Source organism: Muntiacus reevesi, chromosome 1 (genome assembly GCF_963930625.1).
Source record: "Muntiacus reevesi chromosome 1, mMunRee1.1, whole genome shotgun sequence".
Classification (NCBI taxonomy): Eukaryota; Metazoa; Chordata; class Mammalia; order Artiodactyla; family Cervidae; genus Muntiacus; species Muntiacus reevesi.
In genome coordinates this window covers 59,954,353-59,974,134 of record NC_089249.1, presented here as the reverse complement: position 1 = coordinate 59,974,134, position 19,782 = coordinate 59,954,353, and the positions used below count along the sequence as shown (strand labels likewise).

Below are 19,782 nucleotides of genomic sequence, written 5' to 3'. Positions count from 1 at the left end.
TGACAGGCGGAGACAGCCTCAGGCTTGGGTTCAGGGCAGACCCTATAGTTGGGACTTGTTTTTCCAGACAAGCAGTTCATCTCACAGCATCACTCAAAACTCCCCAAATAATTTTTAAAAATAGTTTATTTTTTAAAACCATTAAGGCAATACTGTACCCTGAAATTAACTCTTTACATTCATCAGTCTTACAGTAGGACATTCCAAACATATAAGTTTCCATCAATTTAGGATAGAAATTAATATATATGATCAGTTCAATCTCCTAAAGAGAAAATGAATAAGATCCTTTTTTTTAAAATTTAAATTAACGTTATTTTATAGCCATTTTCTAATTGCCTGGCACGACCACCAGGAAAGTGACCAAGGAGATCCCACTCGCTGTCCTCTGCATACCCTGGCTTCCCTGACCCCAGGTGCCCCACTGATCACACCCAGGGGGCTGAGCCTCAGAGGTCATTTGGAGCCTACCCAGAAAAGCTCTGCTTTGGAATTGCTCCTGTTTAGTATGAAATACAAGGGGTCTGTCAGCCCCTAAATGCTTTGAGAGCATTAAGGCACCAAGAACAGTAATGGACCAACACACACCAAGGAATCACGCTCAGTCCTGGCTTTGGAAACTGCATGGCTCTGCCGCACGTCTGGCAAAGGTTGCTTCTGTGCTCCATGTGCCCCAGGCACAGACACGCGTCAGGAAGAAGCCCGCCCACATTTGGAACAGGTCGCCTGGGAGATGTATGGGGTCTGTGGCTTCCGCTGGAGGCTGCCAGAGCAGCTGACGAGAGTCCCTGTCTTAGCATTTCTCAGATTGCAGAGCTCTTTGGTAACAACCCCAGGTAGTAATTACCTGAAGAGCAGACAGCTGCTTACTACACAGAAGTTCCTGGTCTCCAGCGGGACCATGGGTCTGCCTTGCTGACAGACAGGCTTGCCTGTGCTGCTCACGTGCGAAATGATGAGAACAGATTTACAGGGAAATACATTCCAGGTGGCTCAGAAGAGAAGGAAAGCTCAGACGTGTGTACGTGTGTGCATGTGGGGCGGGGGGAGGGGGGTGTCCGGGAAGGGGCGGGCCTGTGTGCACATGCAGTTGTATTTCTGTTGTGACGTTTCAGCTTTTTTTGTGTTTCCAACAGGTCCAAGAGCCAGGCTACTAAACAGTATACATCAGTTCACACTGATTTCAGAAAAATCCCAATGTTTGTTGTTAGATGCATGATTATAGGTTAGTAAAATATTAGGATTTAAAAAAAAACCCTCAAATCACAGTATTTAAGATACAGCTATTAACATAATTCCTTTTACCATACAGTGTAGGAAAAGAGAAAAGTGATACTCGAACACAAATACTGTAACTATAAGGCACTGAGGAGTATGCATCTCATGTGAGGTACGTTGTTTTTTAGGCCTGAAAAAAGGACCAGACCATCTGTGCCTTTAAAAAGAAACTTCCCCAAAGCGAATGATTCTTCCTGGAAAAGAGCAGCTACTCGTCTTCAGGGCCTCTCACCCCGTGGCCCCCGCCTTCTGTCCCAGGAGGCAGGGCTGGTGGTGGGGGTCTTGTCTGCGCTCCGGCGGGCACGATGCTGTACTGGTCACCACACCGATGGGGGTCGGGGGGGGAAGGCAAGAGAAGAGGAGGCTGCTGTTACCTTCTCTGGGGGAAACGGGGACGCTGTTCACATTCGACCCAAACTAGCTAACACATTTTTAAATGAAAAAAACGGACCCAGGTCTCAGTTTGCTGTTTTGCGATGTTAAAAATTGGTATTTGATTTTTTTTTCCCCCAAATAATGTGTTTAACAGCCACGGGGGCCCCGAGGTCCTCGATGTTATGAGTTGCTCAGTCAAGATGTGACCTTGGCGTGGATGCAGTGTGGTCTGTTCTGTGCAGAGGGTTCCAGCTGAAGAACCACATCACGTGGCCCCCTCTTCCTCAGGGGGGTTATACGTCTCCCGCCTCAAGCTGAAATTCTGAGAAGCAGACTAGATCTGAGGAGTCTGGGCACCTCAAGCCAGGAAAAGGCGTGTGGAAGTCAGCCTTGGGCAGCAGCCTCTCTGTTCTAATGAGTGGGCCACGCCCATAGCAGCCCACTCTATGGGAATAAAGTAGGAACCTGCCGCACCCCACAGAAGCAGCATCGTGGAAAGCGTTATGTAACTCTTCGAGTGACTTTGAAGACATGTGGTCTTTTTTTCCCGTAGAGCACTTCCAGTACCAGTTTAGTTTGTCCGGCAGTTCCCAGAGAAGGAGGAGGGCCTCCTGTGTCCCCAGTCAGACCGAGCTGCTGCCCTTGCTTTCAGTCTGGTGTGTCTCTGGCTGAGGGTTGATAGCCATTTTCCTAATTGTGCTAAAAAATGGTGCCTAAAAATAGATGTAAATCTCAGCCAACCCTCAGACTTCAACCTTTGGAGCCTAATCTTGGATCTTCCTGGAGAGAAGTTCCCCAGAGGAAAGCGTGCCCCCGGAAAAGTCCTAGCCCTGGGAAGGGGGAACATGTGCAGGTAGAGGGGTGCAACTGGCAGCATTCAGGCCGGCTGGTCAGCACTCACCGCCACGGCCCTCTGTCCGCTCCACCCCGCGGGGCTGTCCACGGGGCCTCCCTGCTGCAGGCAGGCCATGCCATCTGGAGAGCCAAGGCAGGAGTCCCCTTAGCTGACCACTCCAGGCAGAGATTTCGTTGCGGAGAATCTGTCACCCCAGGGGACCAGGCAGACCTTCTGAGCCGGGAGCACCTATATGTCTTCCTTGCAGGATCCGAGTGGGATCTTGGTCCACTTGGACCAAGACTTAAGATCAAATACAGGTATAGTTCAGTGCCTGCAGCAACAGCGCCACGAAAACCCTCCCTGGACAGGTCTTGATAGTGAAGCCCTCAGTGGGTGGCATCGGTCTTAGTTTGTGACATCTAGGGACAATACAATTTCCTTGCCTCTCTTGAATCGACAGCGCTGTTGTGAACTTAGAGAGCAAGCAACCCCCCCAGGAACACTTGCGGCCAGGGGACCAGACTTAACCACAGGGACCACTTTGAAGCACCCTCACCTGCCTTAAATGCAGGGGTGGGAGCAGGGAAGCAAGCCACCCCTGGGTCCAACCCGCACGACCAGGCAGACCTTCCGAGCTCGGTGTTTTCACCTGAAGGTGGGATGACACAGACTGACCCCCTCGAGGGTCTAAGGCCTGGAGGTGACACCAGAGCCTCGCTGATGATGCAGGTGGGGAGCCGGGAGCACCTGCGTGTCTTCCTCGCAGGATCTGTGTTTTGAAAGGCTGTGCAGACTGAAGAGGCACTTTCAGGTGACTGGTTTTCCAGGGTCCCTGGAAGCCCCTACTGAAGGCCAGGCCAGTGGCCAAGTTGGTCTTAGCTGGAAGCACCTGACTCCCTGGTTGAAACAATGGACTTATATTTAAACAGGACTTTTAAAGACTCCAGAGACGAGTGTGGTCATTGGGTCAAGACAAAAGAAGCTCTGTCATGAATCTGGCCGCGAGCCATCAAAACATGTCTGGTGTCACAGGAACTTGAAAAGGAGTCAGGCAGAGAGGGGCTCAGGTGTGACTTGGGGGCGGAGGCGCGGGGAGCCGCGGCTGCTGAAGGCTTGCATAGAGACATCTCTCTCCGCCCTCGCCTGCCAGCATCTCCCTGTGAACAGGCTCCCCCGCGGCCAGCAGGTGAAGCTGCAGAGGAGGCAGGCCCTGGGTGGGCCAGTCACCTGGGCCCTCAGCAGCAAAGGCACGGAGTCCTAACCCCTGGACCAGTGGGGAATTTCCAAGGCTCCCTTTAAATGATAAAATTTCCCTTAAAAATCCACGTAGGCTTCCGTGTCTCAGGGTGCACACAGCAGAGGTGGGCACGCAGTCTCTGAGCCCTGATCACAGACGGTCTGACCAGGGCTGCACCGAAGGCCCCAGTGCCCCGTGGACCTTAGATTTAACAGAGGCTCGTGGCGGCCCTATCGACGCGGCTGTCCAGCTGCAGATTTGGGGAAACAGTAGCTGCTCAATTAATAGCTTTCTCATCGTCAATCATCCAAATAAGGGCCCCACCTGTGCCTGGAGCTTCTGGTCAGATCGTAGGCTGCCGCGTTCTGTGCTCTTAAATCGGAAGGAAGGGCTCAACAGGGCTGGCTCTCGGGCATTCTGGAATTCTTTCCCTTCGATTCACAGTCACCGTTGACACCTGTGCGTGAACCCTCTTTGGGAAGATGCTTTGAGCCCCTCTCCCCAGAAAGCTGTGTGGAGGTCACAGGACTCCCAGAGGCCAGGCGGGCAGCGGGCAGGGCTGCCGTCAAACTGCTCCTCTGACAGTGGATGTCAGGGAGGCGGTGTCCTGCGCATGCAGCCCTCAGGCTTCTCACAGTGTGGCGGGGGCAGAAGTGAGCCCGTGGGACCCCCCCACCGGAAATGCCCAGGAGGCAGAGAGGAGGGCCACTGGGGGCAGCAGGGCGGCCCAGAGGCCCCATGGTCCACCTGTCCAGACAAAGGCCGCCGGTAGTCTGTGGTCTCTGGGGAGTTTGGCACTTGGTGTTAAGTGAGGGAACGAAGAACCAGGTTTAAACAGTGGCTTAAGAGCAGATCAAGGTGGTGAAAGGGGGGTCCCACCGCGGACGGCTGGTCTATGCTGGTCGTCTGAAATTTCTGGAACCTGCTTCCACTGGACCTTATGCTGATGTCTGCTAAAACCTCAGAAGCAAGAAGCGTGCTCCTTCGATAGATCCTTTTTGAAATACTACCATATACTAAACTGGTGAATAATTCATCCATAATTTGACTGTCAATGCTCGGAGAAATCTCTGATTGTGTGACCCCAGATATTCTGAGTGGCAATGAGTGGCTCTGTTATTTCAAGTGAATTTCTTCCTATTAACAAGTGAACAATGTCAGGTTGCTTTCAGGCCAAGGTCCTCTGTGGCTTCACCATGGGCTTCCCTGGTGGTCTGGCCAGACCCCAAGAGGAACAAATGCTTGCTGACACCGTGAATGCAGAGGCTGGGCCGGCAGTCAGCTTGTTCAGTGGCAAGTGTGAGTTGGGAGCGGTTTCAGATAGGTCCTACGAAAAGCTAAACAGAACCAAGTCTTCCGAAAGTGGGAGTCTTGAGCCTCACTTTCCAAAGCCGTGTCTCTGTGTGTAGACCTGTCCTGAAACACCAGAGCGAGAGGCGGTACACACACAGGATCCAGCCCGCGACCCCAAGACTCGCACAAGCCACAGGCCTCCAGGCTGTGGGAGTCAGCCCAGGGAGCTCCCATCTCAGGGAAGAACGGGGACACGGGTGCACCTGTGACTCAAAGCTCACCTCCTTCCTGACTTAGGGTGACCCCTGACTGGCGTCATTCTAAAGAGGAAATGCTTTCATTTGTTTCCAGCAGGTCCTTTGATTGCATCTTAAAAAAAATAAAAGATAAAAGCATCACCGAATGTAACGTGTACAGAGATGTCCTAATTGTAAGGCTTGCTCTTTTTTAAGCTGAAGTCTTAGTTTTTTGTATGATAATGCTGATCTTGGGGACTTTTTCAAATTCAATCCTAGCCATTCTTTAACAGCAGATAATAATGACCTTCTAGAACCAAATGTCCTAAAGACAGAGGGGGAGGGGCATCAAGGGTCAGAAATGCTGCTGGCCCAGGAGGCGTCCAGGGGCTGAACCGGCTGGGGGATGGGGAGGCACTCTGGCAGCTCTCTGACGGGACAGTTAATCCGAGTGGTGGACAGGACCATGTGCTCTAGACAAAAACCATAATCCACACTGCCTCCAAACTGGACTGAGGTTGAAAACTTGACCTTTAAGGCTGAATCAGACATTTTAGACTTTGGTAAAACCACCTTATATATGTAGCTGGAAAAGGAGACAACTCTTGAAATCCTTGCAAAAACCACTGGCCTGTTGTAAATCCTGAGACCAAATAAAACCATTTCATTTCCACCCCCCAACCCTGCCCCCACCCTGGCCCATTCTCCAGATCAGACCCCTGTCCCCACCCCCGTGCCCCACCCGCACGCTATAAAGTCACAGATGCCTTGTCCTCTCCACCCCAGGGAGCAGCTACCACCAACAGGGGTCAAAAAGAAAGAAAGCTGCATATTTAGAAAAGCAACGTAGAAAAAGACCAAGGAGCTGCCTTGACAGAGGGGGCCTGGAGCAAGATTTACAAATAACTTGTCAGTTTGCCCCTGGAGACACGACCCTGGCCCCCAAACAGCTCGGCTCGGTGGATTCAGGTTTGATAGGGAATCGAGCCGAGAGGAATGGGAAGCAGACGACACTTCAGAGTCCCTCCTGTTCCTGTTGACCACAGGTGCTAGCTTAAAACAGGGAGGGGAGCGAGTCCAGAGTGGCCTTGAGACATGGCTTTCTGGAATCTTCTACACACGCCTGGGAACAGGCTTTTCCACATATTACTTACAACCACAAAAACAGCAAACTGAAACGAAACAACCGATGCATTTCAATAAGCTTATTGAAATCATTCTTTGACATTCTAAATCCTGTGATTCAAAAATAGCACGTTGTCTTTCTTCGAATTCAGGAAACAGAACCGAAGTCTTCCAAATAAATATTTCACTGCTTTTAAAATACTTAACCTTTGGAGACGTCTATGTTTACAGGATTATAAAAATTTAAAAGTGCTGATTAGTTTTCAAAATTATAAAAGGGCACAACAGTCAAAAAGTGGTAAAAAGGGCAGAGAGACCACGTATTTTGAGGTTAATTCACTGATAAATTCCTAACATGATATAAAGAAATCTGCATTGATTCACATCAGGCACATTAAACATCAGACCGCTGAACACCATTCCCCATCATTTCCCAAGTCCTGACTAGTAGCTGCTTCTCACCAGCATCTCAAGACTCTGCACTGCTCTCAGAAGAAGTGGTTACAAAACAGAAACGTGGACTAGCGTTCCGGTTACCTAGCGAGTGGACTTCCCGTGGTTCCAGGGCTTCCATGGTGGACACTTGTGCAAAGCTGCGTTGCTCCCGTCTCTCCTCCGCAGTGCCGTCGCCTCTGAAAGCCCGCGAGAAGCCCCTTTTCCGCGCGCACGGCCGGGACGTCAGTACATGTCCCTGTAGATCTCCTGCAGCAGCGGGTGCAGGGCGGCGTCCGCCTCCGTCTTCTTGATCACCTGCACCAGCTGCGCGTGCTCCGTGACCAGCTGCCGCAGGTCTGCCATCTTTTGCAGGAGTTTTGGGAAGAGGAAGACGTCGTCAGGATGGTTGTTCTGTAGGTGGAGTTTGAGCACGTGCACGATGCCCTCCTGCATTTTTTCAATGTGTCCTACGTTTAGGAGGCCGGGCCGATCTACCCTCAGGAGAGAGGAGAGAGGTTTGAGTGGCGTGACCAGCACGTTAATGCCTAGTAACAGGCTTCCGGTCTGAGAAACCAAACATCCTGACCAGACTCTGCATTTCTTACCCAAAGCTCAGCCGCCTTTACACACAGTCCACTTGCCTGGAAGACAGAGCTACATTTTTCCCAAATCGCTGGGCCTGGGATAAAACAGGAGGAATACTCGTTCCTAAATATTTCTTTTTTTTTTTTTAATGCATTTTATTTATTTGGTTGCAACAGGTCATGGCTGCAACTCACGGGATCTTCTGTCTTCACTGGGGCATGTGGGATCTAGTTCCCTGATCAAGGATCGAACCTGGGCCCTCTCCACTGGCCTCGAGGAGCCTTAGCTGCTGGACCACAAGGGAAGTCCCTCTCAGTATTTCTGTGACCTTAAAACCAGTAGCTAGCTTACAGGGTGACTGCTTCATTTAGAGTTTATCTGATGGCCACCTGTCAGGGGTAAACCCCCAAAACATTAGGAGTAGCAGCTATACATACAACCTACTTGTGCCTAATATGGAAAATGATATCCTTCTTCCTGCATCTTCTTAGGTACTCCATTTCAACAATGTGTGAGGAGTGTGATTATGTGCAACGTAGGTTTTGTGGTATAAAGCGCCGTCCCAGGCACCTTCTGATGTGTGTGAATATGTGTGCTCAGTCACTTCAGTCGTGTCCGACTCTCTGCGACCCCCCAGGCTCCTCCGTCCATGGGATTTCCCAGGCAAGAATACTGGAGTGGGTTGCCATTTCCTTCTCCAGGGGATCTTCCTGACCTAGGGGTTGAACTCGTGTCTCTTGCATTGGCAGGAAAATTCTTTACTGCTGTGCCATCTGGGAAGCCCACCTTCTAATATAAATCAGTCAAAAAGTAGGTGGAGCCGGAAAGGAATGAGGGAATGGATACAGGCTGGAGAGGGGGCTGAGGACAGCTGGAGAGGGGAGGCTTGGAGCAGGAAAAGCGAGGTGGACACCAGGTGACCTCCCCAGGGTGGCTCAGACACGGGCACCCGGCCCCTGGGACAGCTCAGACTGCGCATCCTGAAAGATTCAGAAAGATCAGCTCCCGCCATCCATATTTAACAGGCAGCGCTCTCTTTGGAATCCCACACATCACTAGGGTTTTCAAAAGTGTTGCACAAAATATGGACTTGTCATTTTTGGCGGGGGCGGTGGGGTGAGGGGTGGGGCGGGGGTTGTAAAATAAATATTAGGTTTTTAAAGAGAGAAGTTTAAAAAAAATAATAAGTGAATCCCACTTCATAATTGTACCCCATCATACAGATTTCATGTATATCTCACCAGGTATTTTTCTGATCTGATTATAATTTCTTTTATAAAACTGCGGTCACACTACTTATATAAACAGTCATGCATCACTTTCCCCACCACACCGCATCTTGAGCATGCAAAGGACAGTGACAGGTTATGTACGACTGCCTTGCCACTCTGCTTTTTACCTCCACCTGACTGTGCCCAGCTGGAGGCCAGAGGGACAGACCTCGCGGAACTGGGCCACCCTCACCCAGCTCTGTGTCCAGGGTTGGGGCCACTGCGGCCGGCCTCAATTCCGCGAGTGAGGGACTCACAGGGGGCGCTACAGCTTCAGGCAGCATGGCCCCGTGGGTCTCCCTCGTGGCTGGGTTGGGTCAGCCGAGTTTACAGTAGAGGGATGACCTTCTTAGACCCAGGACAGGGCTATTTAAAGGAACGGGAGGCTGAGCCAAAACTCTGCAGAGCTAGCTCCCCGCACAGAGGCCCAGGTTTTCCTCCACTGGAATCCATTTCCTCTGGCAAAGCATACTGTGCAGTCATACCTGTTAGCTGACTACTGATGTTTTCATTTTGAAATTGCATAAGTACACCAATACAGACAGCAACTGGGCTAACGTCCGTGTGGCACGTTATAGAATACTGTCTGCAACACGGACACAAGACTATAGCGACAGTTATAACACGGTCGTCCCATGGGATCTGTGGGGATGGTTCCAGGATCCCTTGAGAGTCCCTTGGACTGCTGGGAGATCCAACCAGTCCATCCTAATGGAGATCAGTCCTGAATATTCACTGGAAGGACTGGTGCTGAAGCTGAAACTCCAATACTTCGGCCACCTAAGACGAAGAGCTGACTCATTTGAAAAGACCCTGATGCTGGAAGAGATTGAGGGCAGGAGGAGAAGGGGACGACAGAGGATGAGATGGTTGGATGGCATCATTGACTCGATGGACATGGGTTTGGGTGGACTCCGGGAGTTGGTGGTGGACAGGGAGGCCTGGCGTGCTGTGGTTCATGGGGTCGCAAAGAGTTGGACACGACTGAGCAACTGAACTGAACTGAACTGAACTGAAACACCTAATTCCATGAAAGCTCACGCCCCCTACATAAAACGGCCCATAACCCGTGCACATCCTCTCAAACATATTACATCGCTTCTCGACCACCTGTAATGCCTCAGTCAGTGTAAACAGTATGTGAACAGTTGCCAGTGTGCGGCAAGTTGAAGTTCTGTTTTTTGGAACCTTCTGGAATTTTTTTTCTGATGTTTTCCATCCACAGCTGACTCTTCAGCTGCAGAACCAACGCGTGTGGAGGCTGACTGAGTGTGACGGTGTTATTATAACACAAACACTTTGTGGTATTACTGCAATTAAATCTGATATATAATAGTGGGCGTGATAATGATGAACGTGAAAGTCACTCAGTCGTGTCTGACTCCTTGCGCCCCCATGGACGATACGGTCCATGGGATTCTCCAGGCCAGAATCCTGGAGTGCGTAGCCTTTCCCTTCTCCAGGGGATCTTCCCAACCCAGGGATAAAACCTAGGTGTCCCGCATTGCAGGCGGATTCTTTACCAGCTGAGCCACCAGGGAAGCCCATGATAATAATAGATATCAGTAAATTTTAATTATTAATGATACTTAATATATTTTGTTGTTGTTTAATCCTTCAGTCATGCCCGACTCTTTGTGACCCCATGGACTGTAGCCTGCCAGGCTCCTCTGTCCATGGGATTTCCCAGGCAAGAATACTGGAGTGGGTTGCCATTTCCTTCTCCAGGGAATCTTCCCAACCGAGGGATCAAACCTGCATCTCCTGCATTGACAAATGGATTCTTTACTGCTGAGTCACCAGGAAAATGCCCCCTAATATATTTTATTACTGGAGTGGGTTGCCGTTCCCTTCTCCAGGGGATCTTCCTGAGCCAGGGATCGAACCCAGGTCTCCTGCATTTCAGGCAGATTCTTTACTGCCTGAGCCACTACCGTGATATAGTACATCCTGTTACAAATGAAATATTTATTTGTGTGGATCCACAGGGACATATTCCTGCTTCACAAATGCATTGCCGTCTTGTCACTCAGTCGCGCAGCCGTGCCGACTCTTCTGCGACCCCGTGAGCTGCAGCCCAGGAGTCTCCTCTGGGTTGCCATTTCCTTCTCCGTGGAACCTTCCTGACCCAGGGACTGAACCCACATACCCTGCTCGGTAGGCGGATAATGTGTTTTATATAAAGCAACATGAAGTTTGGGATTGACGTAGGCGCACTGCCGTACCTAAAATAATCAGCAGAGACCTGCTGTGTGCCACAGGGACCTACTGCGCTCTAACAACCTAAATGGGAAAATAGTCTGAAAAAGAAGAGACGTCCGTGTACGTGTATCTGACTCACGTCCCCGTACACCTGAAACTAACAACACTGTAAACCAACTATGCTCCAGTATAAAGTAAGAACGGTTAAAGATAAAAAGTGAAAGCTCTGAACAGGAAAGAGCACCTTTGCTACGGTATGATCCAACACGGCGCTCCTCCTCACTGGATCCTGGTTAGTGTCACTGTGGGAGCGCGGACGCCCTCCCCACCTCCCCCCAGTGGCGGCTCCATCCCACTCACATCAGATTTAGCGCGGCCAGGCCCTGGAGACAGGAGGCCGGAAGCACCCTGGCCCCAACGACGGAAGATCAGCAGCCTACCTCCACAGCAAATGATAGCAGCCACAAAGAGGGAGATATCACTGTCGTCCAGCTCCAGTGCGTTGAACTTCATCGCAAAGTCGAACTTGGGCTCCATGATATCACAGAAGGGTTTTCTTAGGCTTTTAAGGAATTCACGGGTTATGAAGCCATTCCCATAGGCTACCAACATCCCGTCTTTATTCATCACAGAAGACAGCATCGCAAATATGGCTTCGTAAACACCGTACTTCAGCAGAGTGACCTGGTCATTCAAGTCCAGGTTTGCAAAGCCCGGGATGGACTTGGCGAACTCCGTGAGCTCAGTGACGGTTTCCACGGACGTGCACTGGCAGCAGTGGAAGATGCGGACTTCCGCCTCCTTGTTCTGGATGCCGTTGGCCACCAGCTTGGCCACCAGGGTCTTCTCGGCCATACACAGCGTCTCCATGTCGTGGATGACGAAAGGCTGGAAATAAAGACACTGGAATCAGTCGGCTGATTGGCGACAAGCTGTCTTCATAATTATCATGAAACTGATGAGTAGTCACTGTATTTCAGCCACCTGAGAATCAAAGCACGTACAAAACACAGTCCTCATTCTTAAACAACCTCAAAATTAGTTGGGGACAAAAAGACTTTTAATAGAGGACAACACACATCGAAAAAGATAGCCATCATCATCGCCTGAAACTGGGTGGGAATTTCACTGCTAAGGAAGAGAAGGACTTCCCTGGCAGTCCAGTCGTTAGGATTCCGTGATTCCACTGCTTTGGGCCTGGGTTCAATCCCTGGTCAGGGAACTAAGATCCCACATGCCTTGCAGCACAGCCAACAGCAACAAAGGGAAGTACTGATTTTGGCAATAAAGCTCACAAGAAAGGGAATATAGCTAACCACTCTAAATATTTGACAATTTTCTCTGGATTCCCAAATACTACTGTAATAGCCAGTCATTACAATAAGTCTTTTTTTCTATAAACAAGGGTGGTTTGGTGCTTTAGTTGCTCAGTTGTGCCTGACTCTTGTGACCCCGTGGACTGCAGCCCGCCAGGCTCCTCTGTCCATGGGATCCTCTAGGCAAGAATACTGGACTGGGTAGTCATTTCCTTCTCCAGGGGATCTTCCCACCCAGGAATCGAACCCGGGTCTCCTGCCTTGCGGCAGATTCTTTACCAACTTAGCTAAAAGGGAAGCCCTGAGCTACAAGGGCTTCAAGCCTTGAGCTATAAACAATAATGGTTCATTTATTCCAGAGACTCTAAAAAGACAAATCCTAGTGTTTATTTTGGCAAAGTCATATTTAAATCAATGAAAAGTGATAAAACAAGTGAAATGATCATAGTCACTGATCATTGGGGAATATGTACTATTTTAATTATGAACTTTTGGTAAGTTGGGATTTCCTGGTGGTTCAGACAGTAAAGAATCTGCTTGCAATGCAGGAAACCCAGGTTCGATCCCTGGGTCAGGAAGATCCCCTGGAGAAGGAAATGGCAACCCACTCCAGTATTCGTGCCTGTAAAATCCCGTGGATGGAGGAACCTGGCAGGCTACAGTCCATAGGGTTGCAAAGAGTTGAACACGAGTGAGCAACTTCACTTTCACTTGGTAAATTGTTCATACGTGCATGCGTGCTAAATCGCTTCAGTCGTATCAGACTCTTTGCGACCCCATGGACCATATCCCTGCCAGGCTCCTCTTGTCCATGGGATTCTCCAGGCAAGAATACTGGAGTGGGTTGCCATGCCCTCCTCCAGGAAAATTATTCATACCAGTAATTTTTAGTTTTTCCATTTTATGAACATTAGAGATAACTTATCCAACACTGACTATTGAATGAATAAATTTTGCATGTAAATAAATGTAACTCAGAAAGTTGGCATCTGTGTAGAACTAAACAAACACGCACTGTTAAACCCTTGCTCTCTGGGGATAAACCGGAAAGCCTTGCAGGACCCTCTTTCCTGGTGCAGGAGACTGAAATCTCCCCACCGCTGCTCCACATTCTGAAACAGTCTCCACAATCTCCAAATGCTTGTGGCAGCTCCCGAAACGTGGCCCACCAGTCGTATCATTTTATAAAGATCTAATGGGCTGCCCTGGTAGCTCAGGTGGGAAAGAATCTGCCTTGAATGCGGGACACCTGGGTTCGATCCCTGGGCCGGGAAGATCCCCTAGAAAAGGGATAGCAATCCACTCCAGTAGTCTTCCTTGGAGAATCCCATGGACAGAGGAGGCTGACGGGCTATAGTCCATGGGGTTGCAAAGAGTTGGACATGACTGAGTGACTAACACAGTGGAGGACAGATAAGATGGCGGGCCATGGATTTGGAGCCAGTGTGCTCAGAAGAGACGGTGTATCTGGTGGGACTTGGGAAAACGGGCACAGATAAACACTGCAGCCAAAATGCAGCCAGGTCTTCATGCGGAGCAGAAGAAACGGCAGTCTCCGAGGGAGCACTCTGACTCTTCTACAGGCCGGTGAGGACGCGGGCTGAGGCATTATGTTCAGCCCCCGCTGGACAAACACTGAGTGGACGGGCACCCAGTGATTTTAAGAACCACTCTGCAGTGGGCAGATCACATCACTGACAGTGCCTCCGGGCCCCATGGCGTGACGTGCGCCCTTTCTGGGCTCACGGGCATCGGGATGAGCCACCCGCAGGGCACCTGTGGGTACCTGGCACAGAGGCGGAGGTGCTGGGATGATCTGACACACTGTCTTCGAAATGTCTAAACAGAATTAGAATTCGCAAGATAGTCTTGAACCAAAAAAAAAAAAAAAAAAGAATCTGATTTTGCATCTGAGGCAAGGGAGTATTTTTTAAATTATCTGTGAAGGACTGCAAACATCCCGAATACAAAAGTTAAAGCCAAATTTCGAACAATCTCAGATTTAATGGAGAAAGACTAAAACTATCTTTTTTCGAAAACTTTAAAAGCAGGACAGGTTGACCTTTTGGGGGGAAAGTTTGGGGGCAGTTTCTATGAAGTTGGAGCTTGGATTTAAGGTGGACTAGAAAAATGTTTTTAAAGAATAGATGGCAGTATTCCCTCAATTTCAGAAAATACAATATAAGGCCACCTTGACTTTATACAGACCACTGAGTTTTTAAAAGCACATTCAGCAGAAATAAAAAATGTTACATGAATTTTTTAAAAAATGAGTTTTGCTGTTAAAAAAAAACACTGGAAAAATACTGAGCTAAACGAAGTTATGGTCTGCCAGCGTCTTTAACATAATGAGTGTACACCGTCAATCTTTAAGAATGGAGTTAGGGACTTCCCTGGTGGTCCAATGGTTAAGGCCTTGCAATGCAGGGAATGCCAGTTCAATCCCTGGTCGGGGAACTAAGATCCCACATCGCATGCTGCTGAGCCCAAACTAGAGAGTCTGTGCGCCACAATGAAAGATCTCACGCCTCAACTAAGACCTGATGCAACCAAATAAATATTTTTTAAAAAAGAAATCACCTGCTAAAAAAATTTATTAAAAAAATAAGAACTGGGTTAGCATAAGCAGTGGTTTCCAGTGTTTGACTGCAGAATGCCTATTTATTATTATTATTATTGGTAGGACATTTCATAGGACTAGCACAGACTGGCTACATAATTTTCAGGGCCTAGCACAACATGCCAGTCACTTACTCAGAAGCGATTAAGACTTTCAAGACAGTGACAGAGAGCATGAAACCCCAGCACAGGGCCCGCTACGCAGGGGGCGGTGTGAGACAGCACACACACCCAGGATGCCGGCCCTGGACTAGTTTTACGTGAAACATTCTTTCATAAATGAAGACTTCGATCATAACAAGTATTTCATTTTTATAAAATTATCAGTTGGGTTTTAGAAGGCAGGCCTCATTAACAGGCAAAATTAGAAACCATTTGGATTCAAAACAGGTGTGAACATTTAAAATCACGTTTGTTATAGCCAAAGAGAAATTGTAGAGTAAGACCCTTGAAAGTTTGCCAAACTTTTTTGAGAAATATTATCCATTAGACCATTTTAGAAATCCTGGAAGCTTTCATTTAACTTCGGAATGAGCCTTTTCTACTCAAGCTTGAATATGAATATATCTGATGTTACAGGTGGTCATTTCAAATCAGTGAAGCACATCATAAAAAGTTTAAACAGTACAAGGCAGAAAGCTGTCCGCTTTCCCCTCAGAATCGTGCGTGCATGCATGCTGAGTCCCTTTAGCCACCCTCTTCGTGGTCCTATGTATGGACTGTAGCCCTCCAGGCTCCTCTGTTGAATTCCCCAGGCAAGAACATTGGAGCGGGTTGACATGCCCTCCTCCGGAGACCTTCCTGACCCAGGGACCACACCCTCATCTCTTTAGGTCGCCTGCATGGGCAGGTGGCTTCTTTACCACCAGCGCCACCTGGGGAGCACCCACCCCAAAGCATCCCAGGCCGAGTCCAGAAGGCTCCCCTCACTGATAACATTTTTTTTTTTTGCTCACACCTGAAGTGTTCTATGTGTGTTAACGGTGTTCCCTATAAGAGTTCATTTCCGAAACACATTCAAAGAGCATTTTCTGTGAAAACTTAGGCAGCGCCATCTTTTAGGAGAAATTTAATTGTGAGTTATTTGGTAGAATTGCTTTGGATGACATTATCTAACAAGTTCTTGATGAGGTTTTACTACACATTTCTCGATACAGTATAAAACAGTATGTTTTTCAGCATACTGACAACTGAAGTTATAGGTATGATATTTCAACACAGCACAGCAGGCCAGACCCCGGGGCGTGGTGGGAGGGGGTGTCAGTCCAAGACCCACCCTGTGTGGGCAGCTCTGCCTCTGTCTGAGCACAGATGGAGCAGCCGAGATGGTGGCCCCGAGTTGGATGCTACAAGCTCTGGCGTGCCCTGGGCAGGCCAGATAGACAGGAGAAGGGCCACATCTCCATGTATTCAGGGCATGGGGTGGGAAGTGAGCCCACCTGGGAGCAAACAGGGTCATCAAAGGCAGTGACTGTCCCCTGGACACCCCCTCTCCAAGTGGTACCCGTGATGCGGTGGTTTGGAGGTGGGGGCAGAAGCTAGAGACAGACCCTTAGCGGTATCCTGAACTCCACTTTTCCTATCCAGTGAAGCCCAGTCCTAGACTGCTTGTCTATTATTTATTTCCTTAAGGCCAAAACACAGATTCCTCTCCCCAAGTCACTGTGTGATAGTCCTCAACTGTCCAGGTTTCCACTCTGGCCTTGGGTGATGGGCTCCTCCTTGGAGTACGTGGACCTCAGTGAGGTATGGGAAAGATACTGTACGGAAATCAAGTTAATATTAAACAAAAGTGTTTGGCTCAGAGTAAAGATGACTTTTAAGTTTGCTTTACATCTGAAAACCCAAGGGAGAAGTAGAAGATCTCAGCAACATCTCAAAAGATTCAAAGAGATAAAAAATTTGGACTACAAGATCAAACCAGTCAATCCTAAAGGAAATCAACCCTGACTATTCATTGGAAGGACTGATGCTGAGGCTGAAGTTAAAATACTTTGGCCACCCGATGGGAAGAGCTGACTCACTGGAAAAGATCCCGATGCTGGGAAAGATTGAAGGTGGGAGGAGAAGGGGACGACAGAGGATGAGATGGTTGGATGGCATCACCGACTCAATGCACATGAGTGAGCAAACTCTGGGAGATGGTGAAGGACAGGGAAGTCTGGTGTGCTGCAGTCCGTGGGGTCGCAAAGAGTCAGACATGATTTAGCAACTGAACAACAGCAACAACTTGGGCTATACCAGTCATTTCCAGGAAAGAAATTCAAAGGTGAAAGGTTACTTTGCTTTCACCCCTATGATGTGGAAAGGACTGAGTCTGTGCTGGCCCAGCGTGGGTGCAGCTTTACCAATTTAACGAGAGTTTGCTCAAACCCTTCTAAAGTACCTCAGCCTATTTCATTGGAGAAATCACCGAAGAATGAAAAGACTCAGTAAAAAAGAGGCTGGGTGTGTTCATGAAAGTAAGCAGCTTGTGAAATGCTTTACTCTCCTGTGACTAAAAGTTCCAGCTTGTAATTCCCAACAGGGATGGCTTCCAGCTACTCATTAGTACAAATTAAACCTGTTGCACCACGCTCATAGGGAAGAGGCAGAACGTCTTGATTTGCCAACCTCGGGCCATGCCCTGCTTTGAAGGCCACTCTGAGATCAGTCCTGTAACGGAGACAGAGGCTTGGCTCACTGTGGCTGGGGGTCAGGTGCACTAGGGACATTCTTAGTTGCTCCCAAAAAGGTCCAGAACCGTCCAAAAGACAGGAAAAATAAAGTTAATGAAAACAAGAGGACCCCTTCTAAGCCTGGAGCTGTCCTTTGCTTCTCCCTGGAGAAAAAGCAGATGAGGGGTGGGTAGGAAGGGGGAACACTGGAGGGGAGAGAGTATTTTTTTAGGAGCAAGGATACAAGGGCACATTTTGAGTCAGAAGGGAATGGTTTCATTTTCTGAGATTAAGAAAAAATCACTTACACAGCTCTAGAATCTGGTAAACTGTTAAACAGAGTTTTGGGGCACATTAATTACCAGTCAGCATACTAACTTGGTTGCTGGGAGCTTTGAGGTGGATCAAATGGATAGGAATTGCTGTCAGGCTGAGTTTCATAGTCTCTGCATGAAAATGTTTCCATTGCATTGTCTGTCGTTTGCCTTGGGGATAAATATTATTTTCTCAACATTCAGAACATACTTCCTCCACCCTCTGCTATGACGCGTGCTGACGGGTGGCCCAGGGAGCCCGACAGACTGTAACAAGCAGAGCAGAGCCACCCACCGGATTGTTGTTGGTCTTCCCGGCAAGGATGACCCGGGCCTTGACCTTGTTCATGTTGAAGTTCTTCAAGTAGGCCTCATAAATCCTCTTGGCCAGAGACTTGAGATCTGCGGTTTCGGAATCTTCTAGGTCATGTTCACATGTGAGGATTTCTGCTTTCAACTTTGCTTTTTCAGATCTTGGCATTCGTCCAAAACGAATCGCTGGGGGCCAGAGTGGAGATACGGAATCATGGAAAACAGAGAAATGAAGGACATAACGGGGAGTGATGACTAAGAGCTGCAGGGAAAGTTCACACCACGCGTTAAACTGTGGCCGAACGTTACCAGGAAGTTAGAACGCACTTCTCCACGACTCAGCTTTCTCCCTCGGAGAGGTGAACGTACTACTCAAACTCCATATATCCCAGACTTTTAAAACCAAAAGGTTAAAATAAAAATTAGCACCATTACTCACTTCACCAATAGGACGGGCTCAAGGTCATTTCATGTCATTAAGTATATAATTGACCCTTCCAATCAAGGAGATGAAAGTGAGCTTAGAAGGAGTTAACTGTTACCTTTTTCTCCTTCAGAAGGCAGACATGCAACTCTTACGAACATCATTTTAAACTTACTTTCACGTAGTAGTTTTAAAATAAAAGTAGGGGTCTTCCCTGGTGGTCCAGTCGTTAGGACTCCACGCTTCCAATGCAGGGAGCATGGGTTTGATCCCTGCTTGGGAAAGGATCCCACATACCACATGGCCAAAAGTAAGATATTAAAATAAGAGTAAGATTGAATGTAATTAAACTTATAATATGGTAAAATGTTTGAAATGGCACACACTTCATATATAAGATATGAACATTATCTCTGTGATTTCCAGTTGGTTGCAAAATCTTATATCCAAGTTTCACCATTTGAAGTTTCTAACCATAATTCCAAGAGCTCTACTGGATCTCTGCTCTTTGAGACTTACTTCCTTAGGCTCTTGTGTTACAAAATGACCTGAGTATTAAATGCCGCAGCACATTCATCAAAGTACAGCTCATTCTGAGCCCATGAGGGAGGAAGACGGAGGCGTGGGTGGGTAGAGTTTGAGAGGCAACCTTACCTACCATTATGGGACATCCCGACCGAAAGGCACTTGTGGAAACGACAGTACTGGCACTTATTCCGATTCTTCTTCTGAATCTTGCAACTACGGTCACATTTGTCATACACCAGCTTCAGCCGAATCGTTCGCCTAAAGAAACCCTGCGGATTAACATACAGTTTGTTAAAGAGTAAGACCACTGATGAATCAATGCCATTCCTTTATTCACGCTTCTTGTTCATTTATTGTCTCTTTTAAGATGAACTAAATGTAGAGAAATGGTTCATCTAAAAAGTCCGATGTAGGGACTTCCCTGGTGGGCCCGTAGTTAAGAGTCTGCGCTCCCTGTGCAGGGGGCGCAGGTTTGATCCCTGGCTGGGGAACGAGATCCCACTTGCAGCACAGCACGGGCAAATAAATAAATAAAGTTCTTAACTTTTTAAAAAAAGTCTGATATAATTGAGGCAACCTGAAATTTTGAAATTTCATTACATGGAAAAGGAAAAGTAAGAAATGAGGCAAAATTCAAAGTAATACCAATACATCCTCACCTAGGCAAACACACAGTCCCCCAAAGAGTAACTCCACCCAGCTAAGATTTCTACAAATGTGACTTTCTCTTCTCAGAG

General features: G+C 48.3%; 1 protein-coding gene across 3 annotated transcripts in view; it reads right to left on the bottom strand.

The window, feature by feature from the left end:
* Positions 1-120: 120 nt before the first annotated feature.
* The window catches only part of PPARA (peroxisome proliferator activated receptor alpha), a 69,807-nt gene continuing 50,145 nt past the window's right edge, over positions 121-19,782 (bottom strand). For 2 of the 3 annotated variants that reach the window (XM_065945445.1, XM_065945452.1), the window contains exons 5-8: positions 19,176-19,314; positions 18,077-18,279; positions 11,316-11,763; positions 5,974-7,308 (exon numbers count right to left, since the gene is read on the bottom strand). In XM_065945445.1, coding sequence (XP_065801517.1) covers positions 7,061-7,308; positions 11,316-11,763; positions 18,077-18,279; positions 19,176-19,314 — 1,038 coding nt within the window. In that variant the 3' untranslated portion in view covers positions 5,974-7,060. Of the gene's footprint in view, positions 5,391-5,973; positions 7,309-11,315; positions 11,764-18,076; positions 18,280-19,175; positions 19,315-19,782 lie in introns of those variants that run through there. The other variant, XR_010664435.1, reaches the window with a different exon arrangement.